The sequence below is a fragment of the Aquarana catesbeiana genome, linkage group LG02 (genome assembly GCF_042186555.1).
Source record: "Aquarana catesbeiana isolate 2022-GZ linkage group LG02, ASM4218655v1, whole genome shotgun sequence".
NCBI classification, from domain to species: Eukaryota; Metazoa; Chordata; class Amphibia; order Anura; family Ranidae; genus Aquarana; species Aquarana catesbeiana.
The window spans coordinates 749,988,603-750,012,991 of record NC_133325.1 but is presented as its reverse complement, the minus strand read 5'-3'; the positions used below and the strand labels follow the sequence as shown (position 1 = coordinate 750,012,991).

The following is a 24,389-nucleotide window of genomic DNA, read 5'->3' as shown; positions in this document are numbered from 1 at the left end:
AGGCCATAGTATGAATAAACCTTAAAGCCCAACTCCAGGCAAAAATTAAATGTTTTCCCATCCTTCCCACCCCCTCTAAATCCTCTAAATCTCCTCTAACCCATCATATAGGGCTATGTCTACTGTTTGGGTTCCTCATTGGTGCTGTTCCCAGCTGTGGGGACCGCCTATCCAGGTGTGAAAGTAATTTCTCACCGCCCGGTTTCCCTACCATTCCCTCGCAATGACTACACTCCTCTTCTGGATCCTTAGAGGACACAGAAGAGGAGTCAAGTATTGGAACCCAAAAGTCATGTGACTATAGGTTTTGGTGGGTAAAAAGGGTTAGGAGGGGGTTCTCTTTGCTTGGAGTTGAGCGTCAAATAGCAAATCATATCAAGGCATCCTGTAGTAAAACTGTTGTTTTTGCCCGGTTTAAATGAAAGCAACAATTTGTAGCAGATTTGTTTCTCTATACCAGTGGTCTCGAAACATTTGCATGCTTTTATCTAGCCCCTTGGGCATTCATCCCCCCACTGTCAGCAACAGTGGGGCACTCACTATTCCTCCCACGGCCACCAATGCTGGGGCACTATTCCTCCCACGGCCACCAATGCTGGGGCACTATTCCTCCCACGGCCACCAATACTGGGGCACTATTCCTCCCACGGACACCAGTGCTGGGGCACTATTTCTTTCAAAGAGGGGACACTGTTTGTTTATTTTCACTGACACCATGACATCTTCTACTCCTGCTGGCCACAGTCCAGGCCCCCTTAAAGTTTGAGGCACCTGCTCTATACCCATAAAAGCTTGCATATCAATAATGGTGCTGTTTAGTCTTCTTAGACTGCACGTTTATAGAAGTAATGCTTTTAACTTTGCTGATGGAGTGAATTGTTAAGTTACCTCTGTTTAAATGCTTTGGGTACTGGGAAAGATTCACTTTAAATTGTGCAACAGAAGTGTTTTTTTCTACGGTTCTGTCCAATCCTCATTTGAAAAGTCTGACTATGTAACATGATTCCCTAAGATGCTATAACCTTCAGCATGGCTTCCCATCTATCTTGATCATAAAACCGTTGTAGTTTAATACCATGCTATTAAACCCACCATCTTTATCTTATGATTTTAGGTGGCACCTGCCACAGGGATGTGCTGCTCACCTCAGTACTCTCCTTTAGTAGAGATACATTGTTCCAAGTTCCAAGAGAAATCTCTTTATTACCAGTGAAACTAATGGATGTTCATGTCTCGATTGCAGGGTGTACACTGTTTTTCTACGAGAGTGATGGTCGATCTGGAATTGACAACAGCAGTATACCGAAACATGCTGTGTGGGTGGAGAACAGCATTGTACAAGCAGTCCCAGAGCACCCCAAGAAGGACTTTGTGTTCTGTCTCAGTAATTCGCTTGGGGATGCTTTCCTCTTCCAGGTTAGTGCTTTTATTAGTCAACCATGCAGATTCATTTCAGTATTTCTGCTTTTTTTTTGAGACATAAGTTACATAAATGTTCTATAAAACTGTGCTTAAAATATACACCTAAGAAAATTAAATATATGTCTTAAGTCTCAGTCGTTTTTCTGACACACTTGCGAAATATTTTTTGGGGAAAGTTTGCAAGGAAATTAAATTGGACCTGTTCCTTCAGTTTCTCTGACTGATGGAGAGGAAAACAGATGGATGTCAAATGTTTCCTTTTTATCCTGTGACTTTTTAAATTAAAGAGAATTTTTACCACCTGTTTTCAATTTTTTTTTTTTTTTTTTTATCTCCTCTTACCTTGTTGGCTAGTTTATACACAATAAAACATACTTACGCCCAGCTTTGTTCTGGTGTTTTCTGCTGCTGCCACCCAGGTCCTGTGCTGCCATCTTCTGAAATCGTTGTCCACTGGCCCCCTGACGATGTTCTACACTGCATTAGTGGTATCAGGGGGCAGTCATGTTGTCATCAGGGGGCCAGTTGTCTCTTCCTGGTTCTTGCAGCCATTTCCCTGATGACATGTATGCCCTGTGGAACATCACTAGGATCTTGCTACGGAAACCATAAAGAGACAGCCAGCCCCATATTGATACACTGCAGAACATGCATATTTTTCATATAATGAAACCAAGGCCTCTTGACATGCGTGATGTAAGTATCCCAGGAGGCTGCATGCAGCTTGAGAGCTACAACCTGAAGTGGGAGGTTAATTCATAAAAAAAAAAAAAAAAATTGGCAAATGTATAAAAAAGGGGGAAAGGATTAATTTTGTGAAAAGTGGGTGAATAGGGTGAAGTTCTTGTTTAAGAACACCTTCAGTGGTGATGCTCATGTTGCCATATGTCAAAGCATTGGTCATGTGGTCTATGGCAAAGGAAAAGACCAGTTCTCTTTCATTTCCTATAGGCCTCATGATTAATGCTATGGCATTTGGTCATATGATCCGCAATGATTGGGTTCAGAATTGAAAATGACAGGAAAAGGGTAAATACAAGGGGCGTCCATGTCAAACAGGGACTTTTATATTTACAGGTATAAAAAGGGATGCTAGCAGGGTGTTACTACACACAGTAGTAACAGGCAAGTGTGTCCTATTACTGATAGGTGGCGCATATGTCGTGGGTCAGTCCAGAGGCCATTAATCAAGATGGCAGACCACAGTGTTGGTGCATGCATGGGACAGCGAGTGATAATGACGTTTCTTATGATAATGAAGTGAATGAAGGCGTAAAGCCCGCAGATAGCTACAGAAGTCTTCAAGCACAGTTAGGGTTGCCACCTCATCCCTTTAAACCCAAACACATATAAATTACACAGGTTCTGAGGCTATTTTAATGCAGATAATGCACCAACTAAGTTTACCACCTTAATCAGCCACAGAACCTGTGTAACTAATGTGTTCGGTTTTAAAGGGATGAGATGGCAACCCCAAGCACAGTACGGTGATAAGACGCTCAGCCGCAGTAAGACATTTGGTGTAAGCATTTCAAAGCTAGTTGTACCTCCGTCGGTGACAATTCCAGCCATGGTGGTTTCCAACCCACAGAGGAATTGCCACATCCCCCTACAGCCTGGACCTCACTCCGAGTGATTTCCAAGGGTTTGTACCCCTAAAAGAGTTTTTCGGAGGTCAGCATTTCAGCATTGATGACGGGATGAAGCAGGCTGTCCTAGGATGTTTCAGGCTTACTGACAAATCTGTCTATCCTGAAGCTTTCCAGGCATTGGTTAAAGCGTTTGTTACCCTAACAAAAAAAATTGATTCTGTTCCCTTAAAGAATGTTTGTTTTACAGCACACAGTGCTTGTGCTTTGTAATTTAGCCCACTGTATAACCTAAAATACCTGGCTGATTCTGCCTGGTTCTGCCCTCCCCCCTGTAACCTGACCACAGTTTATCATGGCTGCTGAGCCCTGATACTGTGGTCAGTTTATGTGCCTCCATCATCTGCAGCTCTCCTGTGTCCTCCCTGCCTGTCAGTTTGTGACAGTGAACACTTCCCTCCTGCTGCAATAATAACTATAGTATATTCATGCCATCCCCTCTGTTAATAATATGTCTGTATGATGTGTCCCAGTGTCTGTGCTATATAAAAAAGATGCAGATTTCTACCTTGTATCCGAACGTCTCCCGGCGCTCATGTGACCGCTCGGCTCTCTTTCCTCTCTTCTCCCCGGCTGACGCCCCTCCCGCTGTAGCTGTCAGCCTGGGAGAGGAGAGAGGCGAGGAGTCACGTGAGCGCTGGGGGATGCTCTGATATAAGGTAAAAATCTGCATTTTTTTTTATATAGCACAGACACTGGGACACGCATCATTATTTAACAGAGGGGATGGCATGAACATACTATACTGGCTTAACCACGCTGGGATAAGTGTATAAATGTAGCAAGGGGAGTATGTCAAAAATAAATGCGGTTTCCACTCCACTTTTTTTTCTTTTATTATATAAACTCAAAAGTCACAGTTTGACTTTGAACGCCCCGCTATTTCATATCTGTTTTTTAAATTTTCTGTTTGTAACAATGTATTTTGAAAGGTAGTTTGGAGGGTATAGTTCCACTTTAATAAACACATGCAATATGCATTTTGGGAATAAAAAGCAATTCATGATAAATATAGACACCTGGTGGATTATTTACTAATCCTGTAGCGTGCAGCTCTGCACAGAATCCAATCATCTTCCAGGTTTTATTGTCAAAGTTTAATTGAACAAGCTGAAGTTAGAAGCTGATTGGTTACTATGCAGAGCTGCACCAGATTCTGTGTGCTCCAGTTTAAGTAAATCTCCCTCTTGTTTCCTTGTTTCAAAGAGCTCCGATTAGGCGCTATTTTTTAGAGTGGCCACGTTATTGGTTTAGAAAAACTTATTTTTTTATTTTTTTTTACAACACACAAAAGGAAATGTAAAGCTGAAGACTATGCAAGTAAAATTCCATTCGCCACAATAACCTGTAAAGATCAGTGAGAAAGATGGGGTCAAAGGTTTGAGCTCTTCAAAGGCTAAAGAATGACATGGGATAGTTTTTTTGACTTCCAGGAACAAAGTCTAAGGCAGCTTTTGGGAATAAGCCTGACTCATGTTAGTTCCCATATAGCCTCTATACATCTGTTTTAAATCCAAAAATCTCATTATACAAGACTGGCAGTTCCTACACCTCTCACATGCTGTAGAAGTTTGGGGAGGGATTTGCTATGAACATTGAAGGCTATAAACTGATCATGACTCCGATTGTTTCAGAAGGCCCATTCCCTGGCTATCATAAATGATCTGCATTAGGTTATGGAAAACCCTTCACCAAAATCTACCTGTCTTTTTTTTAGCAATGTTTTTAATGCTTAAGGGTTTGGCTTATTTTGATGAAGTTGTTGCTGTTTATCCCTTCCCAGTTACTTTAGTGTCACTTAAAGCGGGGGTCCACCTGTCTATCGTTTTTTTTTTTGGAGTTTATTCACAAACTTTTCTTCTCATGATTATCTACTCACATGTTCTGTGTAATAAGTCCGCCTGTGTCCGATTTTGTTGTAAAGAATAACTGATAAAATTCACTGAAGGCAGTTTCCATCTTCAGTGTGGGCATTTGAAGCCCACAAGCATGTATTTCCTGGATGCGGTGAATGCTGTGCTCCCAGCATTCACCGAGATGTTGTGATGACGCTGTTGCACAATGCATGCTGGGAAGCCTGAGACTAGCTCCCAGGGGACTGTGGGAGGTCTGGGAGAGGCTAGAAACACGCCTACTCCCATGGGAGGAAAACCAGGAAGTGCTAAGAAAAAAAAAAGGTAATTACGGCGATTTAAATTTTTTTACACAGCATGTCAGCATCTAGGCAAGGAAGAGAATGCATAGAGATAATGTTCAAAATTTGGGTGGAACCCCGCTTTAAAGCAATAAACTAATATTTCAGGTTTGGATACATGCTAGTGGTTTGATTGATCCATTGACTTCCTTTGCCACTCTGACAAGCAAAGTATCTTTTAGTTAAAGTGTATATAAATCCTAAACCAAAAATGTAATATATTGCAGCTTACCAGTTCTTAGATGTGGTGGCTGCATTCGTTGTTTTCATTTTTCAGGATAAGGACATTTTCAGTAAGTACAGAAAATACCTGTTGATACCACCAACGCGTATAAACTAACATTACAAGTAATGTGCAAAAAGCGCTAGTAAGACAGATTGTCCTTAAAAGCGGAACTCCAGGCTTCTTCAGAAAACAATTACAAGTTAACAGCTACAAATACCGTAGCTGCTGACTTTTAATATTAAAGTGGATGTAAACCCACTCTCATCCTTTCTAAACTGCTGCCATAGTGGTTATCTATCAGGATGTACATGCATGTATCATTACCTGTCAAATGTCTCCCCTGTGTCTGTTATGAGACCCAGAAAACTGCAGATTCTGTGGGTGGGTCTGTTGTCTGGAGCTCGCTGGGTGGAGTTGTGATGTCAGTAGACTCCCCGCCCACCTCTACATGCCCCTTGTCAGCATGCATTTTCTCTGTGTATTTCTTACACTGAAATTCTGCTATGATCACTAACATCCAGTCAAAACCCAGAAAAGTCACCACATGACTTCAGCATGCCCAATCATGCTGAGCTGTGGAGCAGCCAATCCTGGGAGAGCTGGAGAAGAAAGGAGGAGGGGATCTGAAGTACACAGAATGCCTCTCTCAGGCTCCTGTCACTTAAAGCAAGGGGGAAGAACTGACTCCTATTTCTCTGTGTCAGTTTTTATCTTACTGAAAAAAGTAAGAGGACTGCTCAGAGCTTGCTTTGAAAATTAAGAATTAAAGAGTTTTTGGTGCTCAGATGCATTGTAGTTTTGCTTTAATAATCATTAGAAATGCGGCATTGGACTCATTGAGATGGTGAGGGTTTAGTACATGTAAGGGGGATGGGGCTTTTGGAGGGAGGATGGAGCCCTGTGTCAAGTTTGGTCCCAGCCAATCTTGGGAGAGCTGGAGAAGAAAGGAGGAGAGGGGATCTGAAGTACACAGAATGCCTCTCTCAGGCTCGTGTCACTCACAGCAAGGGGGAAGAACTGACTCCTATTTCTGTGTCAGTTTTTATCTTACTGAAAAAAAGTAAGAGGACTGCTCAGAGTTGGATTAACTCTTCGTGGCAAGACTGGGCACAGATGACCTGAAATCCTATACTGTACAAGGTGCAAGCCTTACTATATATAAAAAAAAAAAAATCAGGTTTACATCCACTTTAAGACACTTGTCCACCAATCCAGCGGTGTCTTCACCCGAGCCAATTTTGCAGTCGGCTCTTGGGTGCTTCCCCGCCATCTCTGCTATAGGAAACTGTCAGTGAAGCCTTGCGACTTCACAGTTGGTTCCCTACTGTGCATGCGCGAAGCGTGCTGCGCTTTTGCGAACGTCCCAGCAGTGGGGGAAGGATAAGGGGGTCATACTTCTGGCTGAGTTCGCCGTGGCGAAGTCAGCTGGATGTGGGAGTAGGTACCTGTCAAAATCAGGTTTCCGCTCCCCCCTCCCCCAGCTGAATGGTGCCAAATGTGATAACAGAGGGGGGTAGGAGTTAACAAGTGGAGCTTCCCCTTTTGGGTGGCGCTCTGCTTTAAACATTTTTTGCTTAGTGAGGACCATGAATCCTTTTTTTTTTTTTTTTTTTTTTTTTTTTTTTTTTAGGCTGTGCAAGGCCTCAACTTCCTTTTTCAGTTAGGCCCTTTTCACACGGGCTTTCCTATCAGGTCATGTCAGTTTTTCAGGCAGACCTGATCGGATGCTCCATTCAGCCCTCTGGAGCGGCGGATGTCAGCAGTGACATGTCTGCTGACGTTCGCTGATATCTGATCCGATCCTGTCAATGAAATCCAGACAGATAGAAACCCTATTTTCCATCTGTCTGAAGAATCGGATAGGATCGGATGAAAACTGACATTTTCATCCGACTCCCCCCCAATAGAGGACAGCAGGGCTTTGACAGGTCCATCACCGCACAGTGAGCAGAGACAGACTTGTTATCCGCCTGCTCAGCAGGGATCAGCGGGTCGATCACTGCTGAGCAAAGTGGAGTCCGTACACGGACAAGCCTGTCTGAAAGGAGCCTTAGGATTAGGCCTCACAAAAGCCTTGCCCTCTGTCATTCAGCTATCAAATGTTACAACTTTAGCGGAACTCCACTCTCTTAATCAACATTGACTACTTTTAATTTTCATGATTCTAGCATTAGTAAATAGATAGGGAAGTATAAAATATTTACTTGTTTTAAGCTTTTTTTTTTTTTTTTTTTCTTACATTTCTTCAATTACTTCCTGGTTTCCATGCCTAGGCAAAATATGTTGTACATCACAGGAGTCTTCAGGAGGGAGGAGTTTTCTCAGCTAAGCACATCCTCCTGTCTGTATGCCTAAGCTAAAGACAGATGGATTCCATGACATAAATGTTACATTACATCCTCAATAACCCATTGATACCTTTTCGAAGCTCTCCCTTTGCTTTCTCCAATGTGAAAGTCTATACCAAAGTACCTGGTGCAGGCTGCTGTCGGAGCCTAGAAGAATTGGCAGTATTGCCCCCCATTGTCATAGGACAGGGCTTGGACCTAAAAATTGACTGTTAAAATGTAACTAAAGTTAAAATCTAAAAAATTGCAAACAGACAGGGTCTTCATGCAACGTCTCTTCTGCAATAAAGTACACTTACCTGCCTATTTGCAATCCTCTGCGGAATGTGCACTGAGCCACGCATGCAGAGTTCAGTTTACATCCTGGCACACTGCCAGCATGCTGAGATGACTGCACTCCCACAGTAGCACAGGAGTGACAACATCCCGTGCCGGCCAGTTAAAATGGCTGAAGATTGGCACCTTGAAGAACTTTGGGTAAAGAAGCCAGCGCCGACAAGGGACCTCGCAGGCATGGAACCATTGGAACGAAGGTAAGTATGTGTAATAGTAGCTGTATGATTGGAGGTATCATGAATCTGCACCAGATCCCTATAAGTAAATAGTTTTGACAAAGATAGGATGGGATTTTGCAGATGCCATATAAGTCCCCCTAAAAGGGAAGTATAAAAACATATATTTTATATAAGCCCCTTTCACACTGAGGCGCTTGTAAACTGCCAGTAAAACACTGAGCACTTTTGAAGAGCTTTTCAGGCACTTTTGAAGCGCTTTCCATTCATTTCAATGGAGAGGGGCGTTTTTTCACCACCCTGCCAGCGCACTGCCCCAGTGTGAAAGCATTCATTGATTTTAATGAAAATAGGTTTTCGTGATCTTTTGAGGCGATTTTTTTTTTTTTTGTGTGAAAGCGCCTGAAAAGCGCTTCAGTGCGAAAGGGGTCTTATACAAAGCTTAAAAACGGCAAACAATAATAATGTGCATGTATACAATGGGACAGTACGTTTTTACATTATACTGAGTCCCAAGCGCAGTTTTGTCTTTTACATGTTTCGCCACATTGGCTTCTTCAGGAAGTATTAACGTGCTACAGTACAACAATATGAAAAGATAGAATCATAATTAGTAAAAACGCATACACAAAATACATATGTCAGATTCACATCACATACCAAGGCTCCCAGAAGTTGCTCCCAAGATAGAACCAGTTTCCAGAGACAAAGGGGTTGAACGTCCTATCTTGAGGTCAGGAGTGTGAATGGAATGTATAAAAATGAGTGGCATAAAGCACTTCTGTTGATTTTATCATTTTACAGTGATTCCTTTTTCTGAAAAATTCACTTTTTCCAGGAAAGCGTCACAGTATGGTTTTATGTTTTCAAATATCTGCCTTCTCTTCTTGCAGCTTGCGTGGTGAGTTGTGATCACACTTTAGTGCCACTTATGAGTTGCAGTGCTGTAAATGTACTTTAGTCATAGCCAAATGTACTCTGCCTACAGGATTTACAGTTGTAGCAATTAGAAGTGAGTACTCCTGTTGAGTTCAAGTGTTCTGGAAAGTGAATGTTGACGTTTTTGACATTACTGTTTTTATATATTTTTTTTAAGTTGCCTATTTTAAGGTTTGCGGCATTTTACAGAGTACAAAGAATGCTCACATCAGTCACTAAACCCAAACGGCTGATTTCTAATTTTCCGCCCTCAGTCACATACAACAGGGCCAGTTTAAAGAGGAAGTAAATCGCAGGGATATATATATATATTTTTTTTTTTTTCTGACCTGCAAAGTAAAGCCATAATGTGCTAATATGCATCTCATACTAGCACATTATGTGAAACCTGCCTGCAAACGAAGTCCTCTGCCTATGTGTTGTCACTGCTGGAGGCCTCATCCATCTTCACCCGTTTACCACCATTTAGTAAAGGCAAAAAGACTGTGGACTATGCAAGTCTATTTGTGACATGCAAGAGAATTTGTTCCAGAGCTTAGTGAATGAGCTTCACTTTGCAAAAAATGCCCAATTACATGCAAGTGAAAAAAAAAAAAACAAATTTCTTTTTCATACATCATGGGACACAGAGTCAGGCTAATATTCGTTACCTGCTGGGTTAGGCCTCTTTCACACGGATGATCCGTATGTCCGTTTTTCATCCATCCGTTTTCGGATGAAAAACGGACATACAGTCATCCCTATGGAGCGTCGGATGTCAGCGGTTACATGTCCGCTGACATCCGACCCCGCTCCGATCCGAAAAGTGTAACGGAGGAAAAACCTACTTTTCCCTCCGTTTTCGGATCGGATCGGATGACGACGGACACTACGGACCGTCATCATCCGATCCCCCCATAGGGGAGAGCGGCGCTCTGACAGGTCCGTCGCTGCACAGCGTGCAGCGATGCACCTGTCATCTTCCTGCTCAGCGGGGATCGGCGGAGCGATCCCCGCTGAGCCAGCGTGTGTTCACGGGGCGGATCATGACTGATCTGCCCCGTGTGAAAGAGGCCTAATACTTCATCTCCAGGTGAATGGACACTGGTAGACCAAAGGTCTTTAAGGTAAGTATGGCGAAAAAATCCTATTTTCTTTTTCATACATCATGGGACACAGAGTCAGACTAATATTCATTACCAGCGGGGACATCCCAGAGCAATAGCCTTGAGGGGAGGGAGACACCCTGCCAAATAATAGCCATCAGAACTTATACAGCAGCCCGCAGTACACTGTGGCCGAAAGCCAAATCCTCGGCTGCTCAAACATCCACTTGATAAAATTTTGTGAACTTATGCACTGAAGACCAGGTAGCAGCCTTACAAATCTGAGCCACAGCTATCTGATGGCGAAAAGTCCATCAGGTTCCTACACCCCTGGTAGAATGAGCTTTCACCTTAAGGGGAGGAGCTTTATGTTTCAGACCGTAGGCCTGAATGATCAATTGATGGACCCAATTGGCAATGGAAGCCTTCGAAGCTGCCTTCCCCTTCCTGGGTCCTTTTGGTAAAACAAAAAGAGTGTGATCCTTGGATCTCCACTAAACAAATAAACCTTGACTGCCCGGACAACGTCCAAGGAGTGCAGTAGTGTCTCTTCCGCTGAACGAGGCTGAGAGAAAAAAAGAAGGCAAAATGTCCTGATTTAAATGAAAGCCCGACACCAATTTTGGCAAAAAAGGATGGAACAGGTCGTAACACGACCCTGACGTAGTGAAGGATCAAGTACGGTTCCCTGCATGAAAGGGCCGCCAACTCCGACACCCTTCTAGCTGAGATGATAGCCTTCAGGAAGGCTAGCTTGCGTGACAGCAAGTCTAATGGCATTTCCTTGATGGGTTCAAATGGTTGTTTCTGTAACACAGACAGCACCAAGTTCAAGTCCCAAGGACACATAGGTGACCTAATGGGGGGAAGCAAGCAAGTTGCCCCCTGCATAAAGTTTGGACCAGTGAATGGGAGGCTAAAGGCCTTTGGAAGAATATGGATAGGGCCGAAACTTGACCTCTGTACTCAAAGCCAATTTGATTTCCACAGCTGACTGTAGAAAAGAGAGCATTCTCCCAATCACGTATTTCCGAGGGTGCCACTTTTTGGCTTCACACCAAGCGATATAAGTCTTCCAGACCTTATGATAGATCTTTCTAGCGACAACTTTTCTGAGATTCACTAGGGTAGACACCACTAGTCCCGAGATGCCATGGTCCTTTAACACCCTGGCTTCAATAGCCATGCCATCAAATTTAGGGACTGTAGATTGGGGTGGAATATAGGACCTTGAGACAGTAGATCGGGGGGACATGGAAGCTTCCATGGCCTGTCTATTGTCAGTCTCACAATCTCCGGGAACCAGGGCCTTCTGGGCCAGGCTGGTGCCACCAGAATGACTGGAACCCCCTCTCTCCAAATCCTGCACAACAAATTTGGAAGGAGAGGGATCGGAGGGAAAGCATAAACCAGGGAGTACTGGCTCCATGGAACTACCAGAGCATCTGCTCCGATTGCCAGAGGATCACTTGTTCGGGACACAAACTGCTGTAGCTTGTTGTTGAACCTGGATGCCAGTAGGTCGACCTCTGGCCATCCCCAACGTTGGCAAATTTCCCGGAAGACCTCTGGGTGTAGGGACCATTGCCCTGGGTAGATCTGCTGGCGGCTGAGATCTGCCTTCCAGTTCTCTACTCCTGCAATATAGATTGCCAATAGAATCGGCACATGTCCCTCTACCTAGGCTATTATGTGGTTCACCTCTTTCAGAGCTGAACGACTCCTGGTACCGCCTTGGTGGTTTATATAGGCCACTGCAATGGCATTGTCGGACTGAACCCTGATAGGGCAGTCCTGAAGCTCCACCATCCATGACAGTAGGGCCACTCCTACTGCCCGTAATTCCAGGACGTTGATGGGCAGAATCTGTTTTGACCTTGACCTATTCCCTTGAGCTGTGTGCCCCTCTAGGGTCACTCCCCAGCCTGAGAGACTGGCATCTGTAGTCAGTACTCTCCAAGTTACCGGGAGGAAGGATCTTCCCTTTCGTAGGTTCTGATCCTGGAACCACCAGTTTAGGCTTAAGCGTGCTCAAGATGATGAGAACATTGGATAATCCAGGGCTTGTCATCTCCTGTTCCAAGCCAACAAGATGTCTTGTTGTAGAGGCCTAGAATGGAACTGGGCATAGGGCACCGCCTCGAAAGAGGATACCATCCTCCCTAGAAGACTCCTACAGAGCCGAATGGAGGGTTGTCTGGTGGCCCTTATCTGATGCACCTGATTCTTCAGGGCACCGATCCTTGCGGGTGGCAAGAATACTTTTGCTTGGACCGTATCTAGGATCAGACCTAAATACTTTAGACCTTGAGTTGGTTTCAAGGCTGACTTCTCTATTTCTGATCCAGCCTAAGCTTTTCAGACACCGCACTGTGCATGTTACGCTCTGTTCTAGAGCCTGTAATGAGTGATCTCTAAGCAGGTCGTCTTCCAGTTACCCAAGCACCAGGATTCCTTGGGCCCTTAAAAGACCCAGTACTGGTGCTAAGACCTTTGTGAACACCCAGGGAGCTGTCGCAAGCCCGAAGGATAGAGCCACAAACAGAAAATGACGTTCCTCTACTGCAAATTGCAGGAACCTCTGATGAGGCCAAAATATAGGTACCTGTAAATGCGCGTCTTTTAAGTCGACGGAGGCTAAAAAATCTTCCATCTGGAGCGAGGCTACAACTGAGCAGGCAGACTCTATCTGAAAGGACTGGATTAGTAGATACTGGTTCAGGGATCTTGGGTCCAAAAATGGGCCTTGTGACCCCGTTTGATTTTAAAACCGTAAAACAGGTTCACTCTTTCGGATACAGGAACCTGTACAATCACTCCTTGATGCACTAAATGATGTAGTGCCTTAAGCAATAAGTCTTTTGGAGGATCCGAGGGAACGCTGGATCTTAAACCTCTGAGGGGGAACCCCCCGCAACTCCAGCTTGTAACCACGATATAATTGAGGTGACCCGCTCATTCTGAATTATCGTTCTCCAAATGTCCGCAAAGTGCAGCAGCCTCCCCCCCACCCGATGGAGTGGGGGCGTCCCCTCAAATAGAGGGCTTGGTGCTGGGTTTAGAAGAATTTTGGACCCAGGGCTTTTTCTGGCCCTGGCCCTAGCGCCCTGTTGGCAGCGGCACTGCCTTGGCGCTGAGACATTTGAGGAAGCAGTCCCTGAAGTTTTAAACAAGGGAAGCCTGGTGCTTTTCTTCACAGGAAGTAGAGAACTCTTCCCTCCAAAAATCTTTTGAATATATTTGTCCAAATGATCACCAAATAAACGTTCCCCATGAAAAGGGAAACCTGTCAATAACTTTTCACAAGGAAGCTCCGCTGACCAGTTCTTAAAGCGGAGTAAAAAATAGTGTGGTGTGTTTTATTTTGTTTTCTTTTTTCTTTCAAAATTTTTGCTATAGCGCAAAAAATTAAAACCGCAGAGGTGATCAAATACCACCAAAAGAAAGCTCCATTTGTGGGAAACAAAAGGACAAACATTTCATTTGGGTACAGCGTCACACGACTGCGCAATTGTCAAAGTAATGCAGTGCCGTATCAAAAAAAATTGCCTGGTCTTGAAGGGTGGGGGGGGGGGGTTAAATCTTCTGGAGGTCAAGTGAGTAATAAGTTATTGTGAACATTGTTTGCCAAACCACAGCTAAAATATACTGTATATTTTTTGTATTGGATAGACTGGGTGAATGTAAAAATATCTGGGTTTTAATTTTTGTTTAAAACCCCATTGAGGAGATTTTGCCTCGCTTCCTGTTCTGGTGAGGAGGACAAGTAGGTACTGTCAGCCCAAAGACAAAAAGGTACAGACCGTGTAATAAAAGTAGACTTTCTAACCCTTCCCCACTCTACTAAAATATTATTTTGCCTCCCTATTGATGACACTTGCTATTTCTGCTACCATCATGGGAAGTAAAGAGGGGCTCTTTCCAAAATGCACTAAGATAGCAATAAAGCTCGCACAACTTTTAACTCTTTCTAAATAAAATAAACAAGTAAAACTGAATATGCAGCTTTTTAATAAGCTCTGGCATAACTGGTTCTTTTGAAGCAAATTTTTCGTTCTTTAAACATTGCAGCAATATTTCTTATTGTTAACATGACAGCTGGAAGCAAGCAGAACCTTGCTTTACGGCTTAATTTTCTGCAGCATGAAATTGCCAAATGAGGACTTTTCCACCAATGCCAGTAGCCCGCATTGGACAGAGGGAAAGTAGAGCCCCGGGGGCCTGTTTTTCACGAAGTCTGCCTTAAGGATAAGGCTGCTTTGAAAGCAAGATCTAAGTTGAAGTGACGGTAAGGGAACTACTCATCTCGTAGCGCAGTTTCAGGGTTGCTGTGGCAACTGTCAAAGCTAGTTTGTGTCTCGAATGTTTATTGCGTGGCGTAACTCTCTAGGTAAAATCGTCTGTGCTTTACAGAATACATATTCTGGGTACTGATTTTCAGTACTGGCATGGTGCGCTGCATTCCTGCTTTCCTGGTGGAACATTCAGCTTGTCAATAACACCAGTTTTAGGCTATATTTACACTTTTTTTTGTTTTTTGATAAACTTTTGGTTTTTGATACACTTCTAAAACCGTGTACTTAAAACAGACCTATGGCAATGGAGATATAACCTAACCCTACATTTTTCAAGGAGGGATCTGTGGAATTCTAGGGTTCCTTCAGAGATTGCTAGGGCTTCCTTGAGCTATGAGCCGTGGTTGATAGATTTCCCACCTGACATGTCTCCCTAATTCTGTTAATGTCCAGACTTAGAAAGGAGCACTTCTCTCCTCAGCAATGCAATGCGACATTGTTCCCAATGGCCACCAATGCAACCAGACATTCTTCCCTCTGACCACCAGTCTAACAGGTGGTCAGCAACTCCTTTTCTTGTCATATGGTTTCTAGTAAGCTCATAGGGATGAAATAGATCAGAGTGTGTGCCTTCTTATGATCTCAATATATGTTTATTAGTTTGAAAAGATTACAACGTAAATAAAAAAAAAAAAAAATACACTCCATAGAGATTCATAATATATCCAAGGATATTTACAGCCCTTCATTAATTAATCTTAATTAATCCAACTATCATACAGCAACCCAGGATAAGATATATAATGATGCACCAATCACAGGAGCATTTATTGGTCTAGATAGAGAGAAAACAGGAAAAAACTAGGGAAGGGGATCTTACACAGCAAAAAAGAAAAGTGAAATTGACTGTTCCTTTACTGGTCTTAAACCATTACTATTTCTATATAAGCCGTGACGGCTGGTGGTCGGTTGGGTCACCCGCAAGAATGAATATACATTTGCTATTGTCGCACAACTGGGTGGACTTGGGGCGCAGTGCTCTGTAAGGTGGCTGTTGGAGGGAGAGAATTTATTTTATGAATTATTTGTGTTTGTAAAATTAGGGGAACCGTTACACTGTTATTTATGAATTGTTATTGCTGTGGTTTTGGGTGATTGCACAAGGGTGTTATAGCTGCATTCAACGTTGAGGTAGAACAGTGCTGTGGTATACAATGCCTTGAAAAAGTATTCTTAAAATTTTCCACATTTTGTCATGTTACAACCTAAAATGTAAATGTATTTTATTGGGATACATTTATGTGATAGACCAACCAAGTGGAGGGAAAATGATAAATGGTTTTCAAATTTTTTTTACAAATAAATATGTGAAAAGTGTGGCATGCATTTGTATTCAGCACCTCAAGTCAATACTTTGTAGAACCACCTTTCACTGAAATTATAGCTGCAGGTCTTTTTGTATCTGTCTCTACCAGTTTTGCACATCTAGAGAGTGAAACCTTTGCACAATAGCTCAAGCTCTGTCAGATTGGATGGAGACTGTCTGTGAACAGCAATTTTCAAGTCTTGCCACAGATTCTCAATTGGATTTAGGTCTGGGCTTTGACATGAATATGCTTTAATCTAAACCTGTCCATTGTAGCTCTGGCTGTATGTTTAGGGTCGTTGTCCTGCTGGAAGGTAAACCTCCACTCCAGTCTCAAGTCTTTTGCAGACTCTTAACAGGTTTTCTTCTAAGATTGCCCTGTATTTGGCTCCATCCATCTTCCCATCAACTCTGACCAGCTTCCCTGTCCCTGCTGAAGCAAAACATCCCCACAACATGATACTGCCACCACCATGTTGCACAGTGGGGATGGTGTGTTCAGGGTGATGTGCAGTGTTTTGCTTTTAGTCCAAAAAGTTACATTTTGGTCTCATCTGACCGGAGCACCTTCTTCAACATGTTTGCTGTGTCCTCCACATGGCTTCTCGCAAATGGGACTTCTGGCTTTCTTTCAACAATGTATTTTTTTTGCCACTTTTTCATAAAGGCCAGATTTGGACTGCACTACTAACAGTTGTCCTGTGGACAGATTCTCCCACCTGAGCTGTGGATCTCTGCAGCTCCTCCAGAGTTACCATGGGCCTCTTGGCTGCTTCGCTGATTAATGCTCTCCTTGCCCGGCCTGTCCGTTTTAGGTGGACGGCCATGTCTTGGTAGGTTTGCATTTGTGCCATACTTTTTCCTATTTCGGATGATGGATTGAACAGTGCTCTTGTGAGATGTTCAAAGCTTAGATACTTTCAAGTCACTGTATTTAAGGGATAATAGCATAGGTGTTCTTAATTTTAGATAGTTTCTCGTGTTTATGCTTTGTGTTTTCTCACTTTTTCAGAAGTTAATGCAAAAAGAATCAAAAATGGCTGATAATCTTCAGAAGCATTAGGAGCTTCCAAATGGGAATTTTTTTATGTGTTTTGTACAGCTTTTAAATTGATGAAAGCATATAGTAAAGTTAAATCGGTTGTTTCCTTGTTGCTGTACTTTGTACTCACTATTTAGTTACCATGTGTTTTCTGATCTGCCTTTTGAACTTTCTCTTTTTTTTTTTTTTTTTTTTTAACAAGCTTCCTACATTTTGCTGCTTTTGATGCTACCTGTATTTTTAATGAACACAACCTGTAACATAAACCGCCATTAATTGCAGTGTGCAGGAACTTAAGAAAACATGACTTCAATTTACTGACTTTTTCATCAGTTTAATAAGATCAAAGAACCTCCTTTGCTCCCTAGAAGTGCCCCAACCCTGTAGCTCTCAGCTCATCCTGATTTGGAAAGATTGTCCCTTTTTTTGAGACCAAATTCCTATGCCTTTCCTTCCCCCTTAGTTGTCACTCTTTTTAGTCTGGTGGCCAGACCCCTGTAAAAATGTATTTAAAGTGAAACTGTCATCAACCTAAAAAGTTGCAGGTCAAAGCACATAAAGTATTTTAAATGCTTACCTGAAGCATTTTTTTTCTATAAACCATTTTTTATTGACTTGCAATGTGCCTTTGAACTTGCTAGCACGTATGACTACTCCAGGAGAGTCAATTTACTAGCACAGCCCCCTTCCTCCTTGCGGTGTTCTGGCCCAGCTCCTCGGCCCTGCCACTTGCCTCCCTATATAAGCTTTTATGTAGCTGCTGGGGGGGGGGAGAGGAGAAATGTTATAGAGCATGGATTTCTAAAACTTCTAAACAAAGGGCTACTTTACTCTTTCAGACTTTCGGGGGGGGGGGGGGGGCACGCGCACTGTGGGCAGTGACAGTAGAAAATGTGCTACCATCAGTGGGAGTAAACCATGCTCTATTTTGGTATTAGGGGAGGAAAAGTACCCCAAATTTGGTGTAGGTGGGAGAAAAAGTGCTCCATTGTTAGTGTCAGTAGGATAAATGGTTCCCCATTGTTGGTGTTGCGAAGGAGCAATATTGGCTCATATCAGTGGGAGGAATAGTGTCCCAAGGGTCGGATATAGGCAAGAAAAGGGACGCGTTTGGAGACCACTGCTATACTGTAGAGTGCTACTTGAGTGACGGCTCTGAGTCTTCTGGGGCTGCCAATATTGCATCCAAGATGGCGGTGACCAGCAGGGCTTTTGGATGTCCACACAAGGGTTGGTTTTGTTGGTAAAAGATTTGCGAAAAATTAGGGGGTGGTTTGTTAAAATGGGCTGTCAGTGGGGTCCCTTTTAACTAACAAAAATGTTCTACTACAATAAACATTTCATCCAACCTCTCAAAGGTTGCATTGATTACTTTTCAGCCCCTCATTAAACCGAGTATTCGAATGTTCTAATAGTAGGTCTCAGGTACGAAGGGAATAAGGCCAATTTTTGTGAAGATTACATAGGAATTTAGTTGAAATCTTTTCATCATTGTCACAAACCACAATCACAAGCTGGCTGACATTGGTCTTCAGGCCTGATTCACACCTATGCAGTTTTTAGTGTTTTCAGTTTTGCAGAAACGCACTACAGTACATTTAACATGGTTTCCTATGGGTCACGTTCACATCTCTGCATTTTGCACTGGTGCGTTTCTTGGAAAGGGTCAGGGACTTCAATGGAAATACATCAAAAGTGTAGTGCTTACGTTTTTAGATGCATTTCTGCTGGTTTTTCCTGCATGATAACCGACACCTCCCCAAAAACGCAAAACGCATCAAAAACTCAATAAAAAGTGTTAAACGCACGTGCAAAACGCACCAGTAAACACATCACTTGCAACCTGCATAGGTGTGAACTAGGCCTTGGGGAAGAAAATGTTTTTTGTTTTTTTTCCCCGTGTGTCTCTATTTGTATCTATTGAGCAGATTCACTACCTCTTCACTTCCAATACCGGTGACCACACTGGTGGTAAATCACAGAACATTTTTCGGTTACTTCTCGAGTTGAAAAGTGACACAGAAGGGTAATAGTGAACAGTTCCTTTGCTGGTTTACAGGATGGAGTGAAATATTTTTAGCTGTGCTCATTGCATTCCTCAGAGACAGTGCTGGTAGCACCACCTTGCCCAAATATTTGCTCTTGATGCTGGAGAACCATTAAAGACTCATTAATAAACTTCCATTCACAGAAAGCTGAGAGTAAACTTGTCCTCTTCCAGCAATAACACACAGGTCTCTGGCACATCTCCTGCTACGTCAGCGAATAACAATACCGTTTAATTCCACAGAACACGTAGAGAAACTACAGGTGCTACTCTTACAAAGTGGCATTGATTATGTTGGCTTCATTTTATGAAACTCAAAGAAAGGTACATAGTCATCATATTTGTGCCAGGGTCTTTTAATCCCTATGTCTGTCACTCTTGCAAGTAATAAGAGGATTTTTAAATTTTTTTTTTTTTTTAGCTCAACCAAGCTTTAACCATATCTAGTCCAGAAGCCTATAAGTGTTTATTGGGTCCCTCACGTAGAAGAATTTCCAACCAGTGGAGACCTATATTAAGCCCCTTCTCAAAATGTTCTTACCAACAGGCCATAATCTCCTTTATATTTATCAAAACTATGGGATGTGAATCGCTGCCCCAACAGTTTAGTCAATTTGAATTCAATCAGGTCAGCCCCCTACACAGATGTTGGTGGATCTGAATGCAATTTTACTATCTGATTGTTAGGTATGTAGCCCACTTTAATCAGGAGTGCAATAGGTCTGCGCCCTAGATACCATCAGGAGCTATTGTTCATGTGTTCCGTGTGTCTGTCATGATCATGCAATATGGAGGCTAAAGCCTAGTACACACGGGCCAAATATTGGGTGACTTTGGCTGGTTCAATAAAAACCGGAAAACATTCGGCCCTGTGGGTATGGCAACCGCTTCTGTTCGGCCAGCTTCTGTTGGATGAGCATGCTGGAAAACCAGCAGCCAACCGACTCCCATTCAGCACTCTTAGTCAATGACTCGTTATCTGGCGGGGGGGCTGTCCCCCTGTCAGAACACAATACCACAGCAGGGGGGATTGCTGTACCAACATTGGATTGTTAGTATAGCGGTTTCGACCTGAGCAGTCAGTTTTTTTTTTTTTTTTTTTTTGCCATGCACTAGGCTTAACACAACAGCATGGCTTGATGACTCCCATTATTATAAGAGATGCATATTCTTTTTAGCCCACTTATCTTTTTCTGCACCCCTCCCCCTCTCCTAGCACTTTCATTATAGCATACCTCCCAACTTTTTTTGATAGGAACGAGGGACACATATTAACAAAACTAATGTATGCATAGGACAAACCCCCTGACACCACTTAAAGGAGAATTGTACCAAAAAAAAAATAGTTAAATCCACAAGTGTTTTTTTTACTACTACTATTCCTTTTATATTGGTCTTAACAAATGCAGCAATTTAGAAATTAGATGAAAAGTTTAGCATTTTATTTACAACTATATAGATCAGACCAAAATGAGGGGGGAAAAGAGGGACAAAGGGACATCTCGATAATCAGGGACAGTTGGGAGCTATGTTATAGATCATGGGGTTGAATTACTAAAACTGGAAATTGCAAAATCTAGTGCAGTTGTGCATGGTAGCCAATCACCTCATATCTTCTGCTTGTTCAATTAAAGCGGAACTACACTGCACCTGAGCACCACAAACCAAAAACATTTTTAACATTCAAAGCAAACTCCCCCATCCATTCAGGTCTCCATGCTTCATTTTGCTGAGAAATCATCTCTGGACATCTTGAGTAAGGGCAGATGATTCATGTATCATTTACTTCCTGGAATCCATCTGCCCTTAGCACAAGCATGCAGGCAGGAGGGTGTGCTTAACTGAGAAAACCCCTCCTCCCCCCCTGAAGACTCCTGGGATGTATCGCCTCATTTACCCAGGCATAGAAACCGGGAAGTAACTGAAGAAATGTAAGCAAAAAAAAAAAAAATTTTTAAACCAGTAAATATAACATACCTTCCTATCTATTTACTAATGCTAGCAGCATAAGGATTAAAAATGGTCAATGTTGACAGAGTGACAAGTTGCGCTTTAGACTTTAGTAAAAAAAAAAGTGGAAGCTGATGGAAGCCGTTCAGTGTGTTTATCTTGGAGTGTCGATTTTGCAGGTAAGCACAATCTGTACAATCTATGGCTAGATTTTCCCAATATAGCTTTAAAAACAATTTCATAACAAGGATCAAGTAAAGCCTGTTGTGCACTAATTTTTTTCCATTCAACCCAACAGGTTGAACAAAAAAAAAGTCAGCTCCGGTTTGAGACAGTCAGCACTCTCAGCCATTTGCTGAGAGCGCTGATCGTGAGTTGGTCGGCAGCTGGTTTTCCAGCATGCTCAGCCGGCTTCTGTCGGACTGGCTGGCATACACACAGACCGAATGTCGTCTGACATTCGGCCCATGTATACGGGGCTTAAGGAATTTGACTGATTTTATATCAGTCCCAGTTTGTTTAACTTATAACGCTTTTATTCTATTTCTCTATAGAGGTGAGGCTGTGTACAGGTGTGCCCTGTCCACGGATTTATTGTTTAACGGTTTTAATGGGTCCATTGTTGTTCTCTGCTCCTTTTAGACCAACAGCCAGACAGAGCTAGAGAACTGGATCACGGCCATCCATTCCGCTTGTGCCACCACCGTAGCCAGGCAGCACCATAAGGAGGATACGGTCAAATTGCTGAAGTCAGAAATAAAAAAACTGGAGCAGAAGATAGACATGGACGAGAAGATGAAGAAAATGGGAGAGATGCAGCTTTCTTCTGTGACGGACAACAAAAAGAAGAAAACCATCCTCGATCAGGTACACCAAGATAAAGTGGCCAACTTGGGTCAAAAGTCACCTTTATGCTCCTTCTCTTTTTTCTGTGTAAAGTTTTTTTTCATTAGGTGGTACCCTAAAGGGGCTCTGACAGGTGTATAGTATTGGACTATTCTGACTGAGCAAAGCTCCAACACCATAAATTCCTTCTGGCCTAGGAACGTGGTGCCACAGGCAGGGGCGTTATTACCACAAAGCAAACACGGCATTTGCCCTGGGCTGAGTTTTTCAGGGGGGAGGCACCGAACCCAGGCAGAAGGGACACTACGAGAACTGCAGAGAAGCAGTGGCGTTGCTGTGGGGGGTGCGGACGCCACCTAGGTGACACCCACCAGAGGGGTGACACCAGGGGCAGCCATGGACTGAATGGTGAAAGGGGGGGCGAAGCAGAAGCAGGAAGCTGCGGTGGCTGCAGCCTCTGATCCTGGAAGTAGTTCAATTGGCAGAGCAGGCCGGAGTTCTGGGCTGTGATCGTGTCTCGGCAGCCTTGCTACACACAGCTGGTAAAAAGTAGCCAGCGGACTGTGGGAACGCGAGAGTCCGGTGTCGTTTTTTTGGGGGGGCGGGCGGGGGGGATGGGGGAATCTCCTGGTGTAGTATGGGGGGGGGCGTCTGATTTTAGCATTGCCTAGGGCAGCACAAAACCAAAATACATCTCTAAGGGGTAGTGAAGCTTGGACACTGAAATGTGTCCTGATCAGATTATGCCAGAAATGCCATCTGAACCCATTAGATGTACCTACCAGACAAAAGACTTTTAACAGAACTAATTTCCTTTGTTGTGCATCTTCATAAATCAGGTTTAATTTGTGGTAAGAAATTCCCTGAGCAAACATTGTTTTCAGTCACCTGTGTGGACCAGAGTCACACCCCAATGTATTGTGACCCTTCGTTCTTCGCTGAGCAATAACTCAAATGAGACAGTTCCTTTTCTTTTGGACCTTTTAATGGACAACACCCAAATTTCTGACTCATTCCTGTTGACATCTTGCTGTGAGGCACTGCGCCTTTATCATAAATATAAATATAGACTAAAGGGAAAGAGTATTTACATTTTCTTTGTTGTAGACCTACAAGAAGGTCACACAAACAGAAGGGTATAGAAGGTTGATGTAAGGATGAGGCATAATTACCATAGAACAAACACTTTGATTGGCCTTGGGCTGGCAGGAGAGTCAAGGATTTGTAGCAATGATAGAACTACCATACAGCTGCCCGCTTCAGATGGGTTTTACATTCCCATAAAATTCTATACTAATGCAAAACTCTCTTGAAGCAGGTCAGATGGAGGTTAACTGCATGTCATATAATCCCTTAAAGTGACTTCTAAATGATTACAGAAGCATCTCAAACTGGTGCCAAAGTGATGCTCTTGACACCAGCCCCAAAGCCCGTTGACACAGGCCATTAGCTACAATTCTGGGCTAACTTAAGAGCACAGTTATAAATGGTTGGACCAGTTTTTCTAGGGTCATTACCACTCAACCAACTCCCATCCATTGATTGATATCCATCTGTGCATTAGGTTTTTTTTTTTCACCCTCTATTTGCACCTCTAGCTCTACTGAGCTCCATAGATCTCTCTTTGCCTGAGCATGCAAATTTGTTTCCATTGAGGTCCACTATGAGTTGCACCATGACAGACTGTTTTTGTTGGCTTACCATGGTACTGGGATTGCCACACAGTTGCTTTAAAGCCTAACTCGGGCAAAAAAACAGCCCACTTTCACCTCTCCTTTGCACTACCCTTTCGCAAGGGGATGATAGTGGGCTAGGGTTGTGAGTGATGGCCTGCACATCTTGATCATGCTCCTCGCAGCAGGAAATGGCATGAGGTAAGGGAGCCGGGTAACGGATTTAGGTGAATAAATTATTTTTCCACCAAAGACAATTAGCCTTACATGATGGGTTAGAGGAGGTGGAAGGATGGGAAATTGCCATTTTTGCCTGGAGTTGGGCTTTACCCGCTCTCTTTCAGAGCTGGTTTTGTGGTTCTTGCACACGTTAAAAATTATTTTATACCTGAAGATTATGCAAAACTCTTAAACAGTATATATTTTCTGAAAGGGACTATAGAGAACAAAATAGTGGTAGTTCCATGTTTTATAACATGAAATATTTGCTCAATGGTTTGTCAAGCTCAAGTGTTCAGTAAAAAAAAAACACAAGTTCATTTTTGGGCACACAAATGCATTAATACACAAGATGAGGTTGTGCTGAGGAAATAGATACCCAACATGCCAAGCTTTAAAATTACGAATGTCTGTAAAAGGACAACAAACTTCGTTACCCTATAATTTTCTTTGGGATCCGTTTATAGTTAACCGTGAATAATGGCCTAAGAATTGTTGCTCTCAATCTGACATGTGTGGCAATATGTAACATGTAGCGCAAGCAACGTTTGTGTACATAGGCACCCCCCAAAAAGT

General features: G+C 43.0%; 1 protein-coding gene across 4 annotated transcripts in view; it reads left to right on the top strand.

Annotated features, from left to right (window-relative positions):
- The window catches only part of TIAM1 (TIAM Rac1 associated GEF 1), a 607,717-nt gene that overhangs the window by 408,010 nt on the left and 175,318 nt on the right, over nt 1-24,389 (top strand). For all 4 annotated transcript variants that reach the window (XM_073617108.1, XM_073617106.1, XM_073617107.1 and 1 more), the window contains 2 exons: nt 1,244-1,416; nt 21,718-21,942. In XM_073617108.1, the coding sequence (XP_073473209.1) occupies nt 1,244-1,416; nt 21,718-21,942 (398 nt within the window). The remainder of the gene's footprint in view (nt 1-1,243; nt 1,417-21,717; nt 21,943-24,389) is intronic.